The sequence below is a fragment of the Drosophila bipectinata genome, chromosome 2L, assembly GCF_030179905.1.
Source record: "Drosophila bipectinata strain 14024-0381.07 chromosome 2L, DbipHiC1v2, whole genome shotgun sequence".
NCBI classification, from domain to species: Eukaryota; Metazoa; Arthropoda; class Insecta; order Diptera; family Drosophilidae; genus Drosophila; species Drosophila bipectinata.
In genome coordinates this window covers 13,910,747-13,922,563 of record NC_091736.1, presented here as the reverse complement: position 1 = coordinate 13,922,563, position 11,817 = coordinate 13,910,747, and the positions used below count along the sequence as shown (strand labels likewise).

The window sequence follows — 11,817 nt, the reverse complement described above, 5'->3', positions numbered from 1 at the left end:
AAAATAAAGAAGCGGCGCATGCGCAATGCGTTCAATGGCATTCATTCCAATTCCAGTGCGCATATGTTTCCTGTCTCGCCGGATATTCCTTTAAGTACCCGGCTCCATTGTCGACATGTTCCGTCTGCAACAGCAACAGCAGCAGCAGTGCAACACAAAAGTTCAAAGTGCACGGAGCTGGGGGATTCATTGAAAATGCCAAGTGCAGTGGAACAAAGGATACACCACCTGTTTCCTTGGGCTTTTGTTTGAGTTTGTTGGGATTTGCTTGTAAAGGAAGTTCATTGAACTGAAATTGAAGCAATTGAAATGATAACACAAGGTTTAAAGCATTAAACCCCTTAAGGAATTTTAATTTATTCCATTTTTTAAGGCTTATATTTCAAATGGGCTAGAAAAAGCATATTGCTCCTGGAAAAGCGCTTGTCCTCCGCCATGAACTGCATCACATCGTGAACGTTTAGATATTTCTTTCGCATACGTTGTAGATTACCAGGGGCACCTGGTTGTGCCTTTTGGCCTCCAACAGGACGCTTCTCTCCAATAGCATTGAGAGCAGTAGTATTAGTCGTTGCCATTTTCATCCTGGAAATTTTCAGATCTCGGGATTCCAGGTTGCAATTTTTTCGATAAAAGTCATCTTCATCGGAGGATCCAGAATCGGCCTTTTCCAGATCATTCAGAAAGGTCATCGTCGATCGCATTTCGTTCTTCATAGTACACCTTTTGTCGTTGAATAAAAAATAGCTAATTCGCTGTTCGCACTGCTCTACAGACTTTTGAACCGTAAACTTCATAAATGTCTCCAAACCTGCCATGAAACCTTTAATAAGAGGATCATCACATTCGATGTTGAACTCCTCGTCGGGGTATTCTTGGCCCAAAACCATCAGTAGCCTTTTTAGGACGCAACTACGATCGAAAAATGAAGGTCTAGCCTTGGATGTGGTGGACGAAGTATCCGGAATGGTGAGATCCTTGATGAGGAGTAGCGGGCCAGCATAGGGCTGCATAGGCACTTCGATGCCACGCTCCGCCATTATCTAGAGGATAATGGAGATATTTGAAAAAAAAAGATTATTTTCGGCAAACGAATCAGTCACCCAGGTTGACAGCTGCTGTTTGCCTATTTTTTCGCCAGGGTTGTCAAACGGCAATAATTAAATGTTATTGAGAGATTTCGGGCACCCATCACCTGGCCAACTTGAAGGTCTTGACAGTCCTTGAATTCCACCACCCAGCCAGGTGCTATAGTTGCTGCCACGAGCCAGCAGCAACACCTCAAACGTGGCATATGTGCCGGCATGCACCGCTTGAGTGCATCCACCCCTTAAGGATCCAAACAAACTGACCGCATCCTTTTGTGTTTTCAGCACTGGAAAAAATAAGTGAATAAAAGATTATGAATTGGCTACAGTGAGAAGAAAGTAGAAATATTGTAGTCTTTGCCTTGGGGTATAATTAAAAAAATATATATTTTTAGAAATTTAGTTCTGTTTAGAAGTGATATCTAGTTCTGTTTAGTTTTAGCATTGCATAAGGATTATTTTTATTAATGGTTGGGATATTTTTTAATCATATTTATATATATTATTTTATAGTTCAAAAGTATAACCCTTATTCTCTAAGTACATGACCTACGGCCCACTAATTTGGCCCGTTCTAAGCACTTGTTCCTCTCCAGTGACCTGTAACACGAGGCGAAGGAAATGGGGAAGGTGCAAGCGCAAGGCTCGAGCTGAAAGGGCTCATAGTTCAGGACACTTTATGCAAAGTGCACCGGAATGCAAGTGGGCCTGCGACAGGCGACGGGCACGAGCGACTAATTATTCAAATAGAGGCGGTCTGATGGAATCCCTCATCAGACGGTCGGGGGTGAGCGGATATTAACATTCACCATTAAAAACAACGACGCGCGACAGTCGCCTGTCGGCCCGGTCGGCCCTGTTGGCCCTGTCGGCCCAAGTCGTCCCGCACATTTCCGTGCACCACTGAACTTCTGGCCCAAAACGATCATCAGTGTCGGGGCCGAAAACCACCGGACACCGGACAACAAACAACCAACGCATGAGGGTGTGTTGGCTGGCATATTAAGAGGCTTTCCGGGTACCTGAGGTGCCCAGGAGCGATCAGACGGGGCGCGTGTTGTTTTGACTTGTTCTTAGCCCGGCTAGAAATTTATTAGAAATTCGTGGCGAGTTGACCAACTCCTGAACAGGTTCATTACGCGTGCCGGCGACACTCGACTTAGCCCAGGCGTTGACCTAATTACCTGTTTATTTTATTTTTTCTGCGGTTCTGGACTGTTTATTTTATAGGTTCTGCGGGTGGACTAGCTAGAAATTAACTCTAATGCAAGGTGCAAGTTGGTAACGTGAAGGTGAGTCTTTCGACTGAAAACCTTTCCTACCTCTTAGCCCATTGAGCATACCACCCAATGGCCACAAAATGTAGATTCCATACGGCTTGCATAATCCACACATGGCCAGGAAAAAAACGTTTGCCTGTCTGGGCCTGCCATTTCCGAGGAGCTGGATGCATAAACTAAGCTAACAATTCAACTAAAATGCCAACCAGATAATAAAACTCAAATCGATTGAGGATTGGGGCGAAGTGGAAGCATTGGCCTTTCCGAAAGATGGAAAATGGAAATAAAAAATGCGAACACACGAAGCTTTGGCAAAAGAAAGACTTGCAGTCGGGCAGGGCATTCAAACGACCACCCACACATTTCTGGAGTTGGAGTTTTGGAGTCGAAGTTGCAGTTTAGAGTTGGATGCAGAGCATCCTCGCCGCCTGCGCAGTGTCAAATAGACAGCACAAACAAAAATATTCATACAGTAGAAAAAATAGAGGCCCACTTAAGGGTCTAGCTTAGTTTTGAAAGAACTAAGGTATAGTTCATGAAATAAAGGTTTAAAAAAATTGTATAAAACTAGCTTTAAAAATATATTTAGGTAATTGTTTAATAAGCAGCCATCCAGCTATATATCCTTTCGCTTTTTACAGTGCTTACAAAAAGAAAAAGAGTGTTGCGTGGCGCGCAGGCGTAGCCTCCACAGGACCGACAGACAGATGCAGTTGGAGCCGACTCGAGATGGAGGCATGAGGCATATTCCAGCGAATAAATATTATCATATGGAAATTTCGTTGCGGAGCAATTACGAATGCAACCAAACGCTGTGGCAAGTGACCTGGGAGACGTCAATCCACCGCACAGGAAATCGAAGTCGCAACTCGACGGGTTTGACGATGATGTAGCACCACCAGCTTTTTTTTATGCACTAAGCACCCAGAGCTTCCCTATCCCCATTTCCCCCATAGGCCCCCTGGAGGCCTCTAAGCCTCAATCTCCAAACACAACCCCACTGCCAGCCCCATCCCCATTCTGGCCATGTTCATAGAGATCGCAGCGTGTCGCAGACGTAGAAAGTTTGAATGGAGCCTGTTAACCAATAGACAGTGGATATTGTTTATAAAGGGTTTAAAATTTAAACTTTAAATAATACTAAAATCTAGTGGTATTTAATAAAAATTAATTTTTTTAACCCACTTGATACTTTTTGGAGAGGAAACTGTGTAAAAATATGGACGATTGTTTATCCTCTGGACTGCTTATCTTTAAGGACATATTCTCTCCATGATACTTCTAAGAGGTATATCAATGTTTAAAAATGAAGAAAACAAAAGTTGTAATTACAGGATTAAATATATGTATCTATGACACCTAGTTATCTATAAGAAATACCCACTGTACCATCAGTTACATTCACAACCACATCACTGAGTTTGCGTACCTGTTGGAGCTGCGTTATTTGGGGGCGCAGCAAATGAAATTGCCAATTGTTGCGCTTTCGGTGGCGGTGGAGTGGCAGTGGCAGGCTACTGTTTCTGTTTTGGGGCCTCTCGTCTTTGCCACACACCTTGCAGCTGGAACGGAAGCGAGGCATCTTGCAGATCTCCAATGCGGTTGTTATTGTTGTGTCTTGCCACTTTCAGCGCTGCCTGTTGCCTTTTAAAGCCATTTTAATATGAACGCTGCACATCTTGTGGGTGTGGCTGATTGGGCAAGCCAAAAACAAAACAAAAAATATATATATAAAAAAAATAAAAGCTGCAGCATCAGCAACACAAAAAAAATGGATGAGCCTGGGCCAGGCCCGATGATCAATCTTGGCCAGGGCAACGTTTTACGGCGACTACGACGACTACGACGATGATGATGATGATGACGACGTGGACTTTGTGGTCGCTGATGGTTTTGATTGCAACTGCAACTGCAACAGGAACAGCCCAACAGCAATTTTGCAGTTGCTACTGGTTTTCCACCGACGAAGCCTCACTTTGGTGGGCGTGGGTCTTTGAAAATGTTAGCCCGATCTGTCAGAGGAAGCGATCTATTTGGCTTATGGAAATGGCAGACAGGCCGGGAAATGTTTCAATTATCAGCATATTGGGTTAGCAATTAATGCCAAAGTAATACCCATGCCCTGGAGGTAGGCAGTTGAGTTGGAACACCTGCAATCGCTCTTATTTATTTATCTTTTTATTATTTTTCTTTTTTTTTGCCTTTAAAAAAATCTATTGGTTGAGAAGCGGAAGTAAAATGACACGCTGGCAAAAGGACACCTTCAATAGGATTGTTATTTTATCTTCAACTAATTTATTTTCACAGCAGCATCGTTTCCGTTCCCAGAATATCCCATTGAGATTGGCATTGTCCTGTAAAACAGGTCGAAGGAATTTCTGTGTTAGAAGGTTTCTAAGGATCGCAAAAAAGTAACAAGTGTGGTGGGTTCTGTACTTCTATATTATTAAACTACTTAAAAGAAATATATACCTACTAACATATAATGTGATATTTCAATAAAATAACTGGACTAAAAACAGTTAAGAGATTTCCAAGTCAAATTACAATAATGTCAAGGCTTAAGCACACAAAAACTAGATATGTAAACCCCATAAATTATGCAAAATCATCCGAATTTACTAGATAAATAAACGATCCCCTCAATGCAAAGTGCAATAGAGAGCGAACAAAGTGATTTTTTGCCAAGGAAAAGGCTGAAAAAAGGCCTCAACATGCAAATTGCTTGTGGGAAGAAGAATAAGTGAGTGGAGGACAAGTAAATTGGAGCGCTACTAGAGGATTCTCCCACAGCCCACTGGACTACTTTTGCCAGTCGAACGACAATAATGTTGTCTGTGCCTTCGTTATGGCCTGTTATAGTGCGGAAGTTGTGCCAAGGTTGGCTACTTTATGGCTAGATATTAAAGTTTCTTTAAAGTTAATAAATAATTTTATTTCGACAATCCATGTAAGCCCTGTAAGCTGTAAATAATCCCCAAAACTTTCCTAATTTTCCCCAAAGTAACCTCTACCTTTAGCTCTTTTTTTTTAGCCAACACTATATAGAATCAGCTCACTCCTCACCTGATCTCACCTTGCACCATTGTCATTGTCACCAAGGAGCGGGCATGCATAGCTGGCCTATAGCTGGCCATGGCCTTAACCATTTTCTTGGCCAAGTGAAGTGATCCCGCTGTGCTGGGCCATTGTCTGCACATGCTGGGCAGATTTCCCAGAATTGACACCTTGCCTGGCTGCTGCTACAGTTTTCTTCTCGCCGCGCCAAGTTGTCTGGCCCGGTCTCTGTCTGTTCTGATTCCAAAACAAAACACGACGGGGCAAAAATACAAAATACGAAAAAAGAAAAACAAATCTCCAGCACATTCATCATTGGGACAATTGTTCCTGCCTACCAGGTGTTGCTCAGGAATTTCAATTTGCATAAATTTGGTGCAGATTTGCGTACAATAGAGACAAGGGGCTGCGAATGTTACACCCATGATTATAAAAAGGATGTCCTGTCTTCTCAAAATGAAGATGTTACCGATCTTGTGGGGGATTACACGAAATCTCTATAGTTATTTTAGCAAATCTGCTCGAGTTACATGGGAATTGTATGTCTCTTATATTTTATTACTCGGAAATCCGAATGATTAAAGATCTTTTTTAATTTATAAAATAAATATCTTTAAAGTCTTTACAGAATTTTTTTTTTTTGCCATTCCATATTTCAAAAGTGACTTCAACTTATTTCAAAACTCCAGATGTTTGCGATCCTTTATCCAGGAGCACACCTGATCCTAAAAGGCGTGTTCTAGCAACGCTAATGCGCCACCTACTGCTACTGGGCGAACAAAAGCGAACAAAGCCCGCTGCCATTAGAAATGAAAAACTGCGCAAAATACCAAAGAGATCCTGCTGGGCAGGAAGGCGCTCGCCAAGGATTCATTTCGAGGCAGCAGGACAGCGACAGGAGACAAAGGACCTCGACGCGAGACAATGCTAAACCAAATTGAATGGCTTTCTAACGACGTTGTCAAGCGGCGACGGGTTTATTTATTTCTATATCCTACTTCGGTGTTGGTGGCATTTTAGTGGTCTCGACTCTGAAACCGAGAAATAGTTGCCATATCTGGAGAGATCTTATCGTTTAGCACCTGCCTAGCATCTCGCCCAACCAAATATAACCGAGCAAATAACCCATTTTGTGGTAAATATGTTCATGTCATCGAAAATCACGATCACCACCTTTTCTAGGTAGCGCACAAACAAAAAAATATAAATGTTAAACGTTAAATAATAAATAGTACAGAAATTCAGGTGCCCATAAAAGTGTGCGTGTCCAGACGGCTCTAAATTTATCTAACATTTGGTTTTGGTTTGGTCTGTGGTCGCCGAGTTAATATTTGTTCAAAGTCCCCAAAAATATTTACCTCGTTTTTACCTTTTTGTGTGGCAACTGCCTAACAAGTGTCTGTCTATATATCTTTTTTTATAGCCAACTAACCCTTGAGAGTTGCATGCGCCAGATAAGATAGTTCTTTGGGAGATAATTTTGGTTATCCTTCTTCCTGATATGGTTCGAAAATTTATTTGTATCGACAGTTTGCATTGAGAATACAGTGATAATTATAGTGGTTCTTTAATAAATCTGGATACTTTTATGATTTTGAAGGGGGACATCGGGGGAAATTTTGACAATAAATCTAAAAAATATTTTGTTCCTAGATTTTGATGCAGAATGATGGAGAATCGATTTACAAATCGTTTAAGGTATTCCACTTGGGAATCCGGTGAGTATTGCCAAAGATACAGCTTCCTCCGGGGGTCGTATTGGCCTCCCATGCATTTTCACGATTTTTAAAGGGGACCCTCCAGAAAATTTGACAAAAAATCTCAAAAATATTTTGTTTCTAGATTTTGATGCAGAATGGTGGAGAATCGATCTACAAATCGTTTAAGGTATTCCACTTGGGAATCCGATGAGTATTGCCAAAGATACAGCTTCCTCCGGGGGTCATATTGGCCTCCCATGCATTTTTACGATTTTTAAAGGGGACCCTCCAGAAAATTTGACAAAAAATATAAAAAATATTTTGGTCCTAGATTTTGATGCAGAATGATGGAGAATCGATTTACAAATCGTTTAAGGTATTCCGCTTGGGAATCCGATGAGTATTGCCAAAGATACAGCTTCCTCCGGGGGTCATATTGGCCTCCCATGCATTTTCACGATTTTTAAAGGGGACCCTCCAGAAAATTTGACAAAAAATCTCAAAAATATTTTGTTTCTATATTTTGATGCAGAATGATGGAGAATCGAAGTACAAATCGTTTAAGGTATTCCGCTGAAGAATCTGATGTGTTTTGTCAAAAATATGGCTATCGCTGGGGGTCATATTGGCCTCTCATGCATTTTCACGATTTTTAAAGGGGACCCTCCAGAAAATTTGACAAAAAATCTAAAAAATATTTTGTTCCTAGATTTTGATGCAGAATGATGGAGAATCGATTTACAAATCGTTTAAGGTATTCCGCTTGGGAATCCGGTGAGTATTGCCAAAGATACAGCTTCCTTCGGGGGTCATATTGGCCTCCCATGCATTTTCGCGATTTTCGAAGGGGAACCTCCAGAAAAATGGACAAAAAATCTAAAAAATATTTTGTGTCTTAATTTTGATCCAGAATGATGGAGAATCAATGTAAAAATCGTTTAAGATATTCCGCTTAAGGATCTGATGAGTATTGCCAAAGATATAGCTTTCGCTGGGGGTCATATTGTACTTCCATGCATTTTATCAATTTTTGAAGGGGATACTCAAGAAAATTGGACAAAAAGTCTTAATCTTGGTACAAAATAGTGGCGAATTGATGTTCAAGTTCTTTAAGGTATTCCGTTTGGGGAACGGATGGCTGGTGCCGAAGATGCAGCCTTCTCATTACTTTCAAAGATTGATAAAATACAATTCGTTTAAAAATCCTTAATACTTTTTAAGAACAAGGAACCACTACCTTTCAATTTTATGATTGATCTATGTATTTTTTAAGAACCTTTGAAAACCTAAGACTTCCCCCTTGCAAAAAATCAAGGTAAACTAGAAACCAACGAGGACCTGGCACAAGCCAATGCCTCAGGCCGAAGGCCAACCGGATCAGAGTGATCTCTTCATACAAAAGGCATTTGGCAAAAAATAGAATCCTATTCGCCGGCAAGGACAGGTGATGAACATCTTTCTTCTTTATTCCAGCCCATTGTTCCCTCGATGCCACACAAAAACAAAAGTCAGGCGAAAACGGACCTGTTCCTAGGACATACCGGTGGATATGCCGATTCCTATCTCCATGTCCGTCTATTATTCGCAAAAGATTGAAGAGAAGTGTAGGGGGCTGTATTGAAAGGAAAGAAGTCCAAACAAAAGCAGGCTCAGAGCAGCTGACAAATCCGTGTCGTTGGCCTGAGGAACACATGCCAGCTGCCCTCGAGAAGATCAGGATTTGGCAAGGTGCTCCTCTTTTTCTCCTACCCGTCTTGATTACATCACCGGTCTAAGAGGGTCATAGCTAGGTGGTCCAAAAACTATCTTTTCAATTAAGTAGAAACTGTCGGCATAAATCTGGCTTATACGTAGTTTGTCATAATTTTCATAAGGTACTTTTTCGAGTCTCTCTCTCTGTTAATTGTTTAATGGATTGGGAACGGAAGTGGCAACCATTCTGAATGGCTTTATACCTATTATTAATTGCCATAAATCTTGGATCAATAATAAGAAGTCGGTCCAGGAGCAGGGAATGAGTTCAAGCTGCAAAGTTTTGAAGATATTTAACCCGTCATTAGATTGGGGTTACCTTGGTAAAGGTACCTCTTTTTTATTAAACCTGTATATCTTTTTCTTTTGAGTTTAACCTAAACTTGTATTTATTTTATTGCTATTATAAATTTAAACTATAAATATAAATTAGTAAATATTTAATATTTTTAAAATCTCTTTCTCTTATTCCTTTTTTTTTAAACCACTGTTCCGGTGTCTTTGATTTCACCCGTAAAATGGTTTCGATGCTCGCCGCGATTTGCTTTCGTCAAATTATATAATGATGCCAACAGCGGCCAGCCCATCCCGAGACCAGGTCAGAACGAGGGTCCACGCCCTTGCAGCCCTTGCCGACCATGCACACCTTTTGTGTGGGTGTGGCCCAGGCAGGCCAAATAAGAGTCGGTAATCCTTTTGGCCGAACCGGGATCCTTTGTAGCCTCGTTCCTTTTCACTCTCCAACCACTTGACAGTTTAACCAAAAATGCAAACCGTTGAAATGAAGTTAAATAGTTTCTTGTTAAGCAGGGAAGGGCCATAGCGGGCCAGGTCGAGTCGACGACGATGATGATGAACCCTTTCATGTTGCCTCGTATATTTTTTTGGTTTTTTGGGCCCTCGAAGCAAGCACCTGCCAAATGATTAATCATTTTAACGGGGCCCTCGACTGAAGTGCGTTAGTTGGTATTTTTCTGCTGCTTAAATGCTAAAAGCTCATCAATTATCGCCCAAGCCCTGGCCCCAAAAGCCACATGCATCTGCCTATTTTGGGGATCGGTTCGGATCAGTCAGTCACTCTTCAAGCTATTTTTCTTTGGAGGCGCCAAAGGTCGCACTTTCCTCTTTCATTTCAGCCTCCCCTCCTGTTTAATCGTGTCCATCAATTTGATGGGTTGTAGGTGAAAATACGAGTTGTAGACCGTAAACTGTAGACCGTAGACCCGGAATGCTGGCTGGAATAAATTTTATTTTATAGCGGCACGTGGGAGGTCTCCAAGCTTGAAATCTCTCTTGGCCCGTAATTGGGTTACAGATGTTGGGCCAGAGTAAGGAGAGGTTCCATGTGCGATAAAAAAAGCGAGTAATAAATGGCCAAGTCGAATTTGGCCAGGTGGTTTGTCGGCAAACTTCCTTTTTTATTGACTTTATGACATTTCTTCGGCTAATGGCAAATGCTAAATATATCTTTCTTGATTTTTATTTACTACTCCGATATTGTAAGTACTCTCTAAATCCATCTATCTGTTAGATATTAAATTAATCTTTCCATTTGGCCATCAAGCATTATCCTGGATCTCCCTGACAAGGACCAACGCACCGGCCTCGGCACACTTATCCTGCCACTGACAAACCAAAAATCCTCTCCAATCGCACGCGCAGATGTTTCCCCGGAAAACCATTCAGGACTCGGCATTCAGGCTGCAGGATTTGTTCATTAGTGCCACTCGAGGCACGCTGCATTTGAATAAATAAATAGAATTGGACAAAAAGAAAACATGACAGGCGAAACGGGAGCCTGGGGATGGGGATGCCCTCTGAAAATCTGAAATGCATTTTGAATCGCGCGGGGAGACGCGTGGAGTAATTGAAAAGAAAGAAGCATGCGCCGGCCTGTCGGGATATAAATCAACGTGCCGCAGGATAATGCATCCCGAGTGCCGAGCACTAATTTGAATTGCACCCCGGCATCTGCCAAGTGCCTGTGGAAGTAAATGCCTGCGGTAGTTTCGCCTGAATGCAATAGGAGATCCCCAGATCCTTCCTTGCTTGCCTGAACGATCCGCACCTGGCTGTGATTTTTATTTTATTTTATTTTTCTTTTTTTTCAAGAAGACACTGCTACTTAAAATGGTAGGGGAACAGGTTGCCTGGCTTCTTAAAAAAAAACAGAATAAAATCCAGAAGTGAAACCAGCTTCACGTTCCAGTCGAGAAAATTTTGGCTGTAAACCAGAGGACCCCAAAAAATTCTTAAACGGTTTTAATTATAATATTAAAATGTAGCGAGCTTTTAAGCAAAGTATAAGTTACCCAAAAAAAAATATTTTTCTGGCACAAATATAAACTACATTTTATAAACCTAGAAGCCCAAACTTCTCTACCATTACAGGATATCTCATAAAATGCTAAAACATTCTTTTAGACTTGGCCAGGTAGGTGGACCGATGACACAAATCAGATCGGGCACTGCCGCTTGCTGAACTCACCTGAACCTGCCGCAAGTGTACCGTTGTCTCATGTAGCGTTGCAGCCACCAAGTCCCATGAAAAAGTTAAAAAAAAAAATAAAACAGTTCCAGCTGGTGGCACGAGCTTAATGCTGTCGTTATACATTTTACAGGTTGATACCAAACCGATGGATCTGGCATAATGCACCTACAAAATAGGAAATTATTAGATAAAAATATTCAATAATTAGGAACAATTAATTTTTAATTTTCACTGAAAACCAAAAGTTAAAAAATTTGTGTAAAAATATAAAATTTCTTATAAAAACTCTCTATTATTTTTCCTTGAGTGCACATTTGTGGCAATGGCAATGTGTGGGGCATTAAGGTGAGAAGGAGGAGGGGCTGTGGCATCCACAGGCCATGCACGCCCGCCAGGCCAACAGCCATTAAGTGGATGCCACCCCCCGTTTTATGCACCACCAAAAAATT

At 41.4% G+C, this 11,817-nt stretch overlaps 1 protein-coding gene across 1 annotated transcript; it reads right to left on the bottom strand.

Annotated features, from left to right (window-relative positions):
- Positions 1 to 331: 331 nt before the first annotated feature.
- On the bottom strand, positions 332 to 1,261 carry nht (no hitter). Its single transcript, XM_017241393.3, has 2 exons — positions 1,104 to 1,261; positions 332 to 1,043 (listed from the first exon to the last, which is right to left on the bottom strand). The coding sequence occupies exon 2, from the start codon at positions 1,038 to 1,040 to the stop codon at positions 369 to 371; it is 672 nt and encodes a 223-aa protein (XP_017096882.2). The 5' UTR covers positions 1,041 to 1,043; positions 1,104 to 1,261; the 3' UTR covers positions 332 to 368.
- Between the last annotated feature and the right edge of the window lie 10,556 nt (positions 1,262 to 11,817).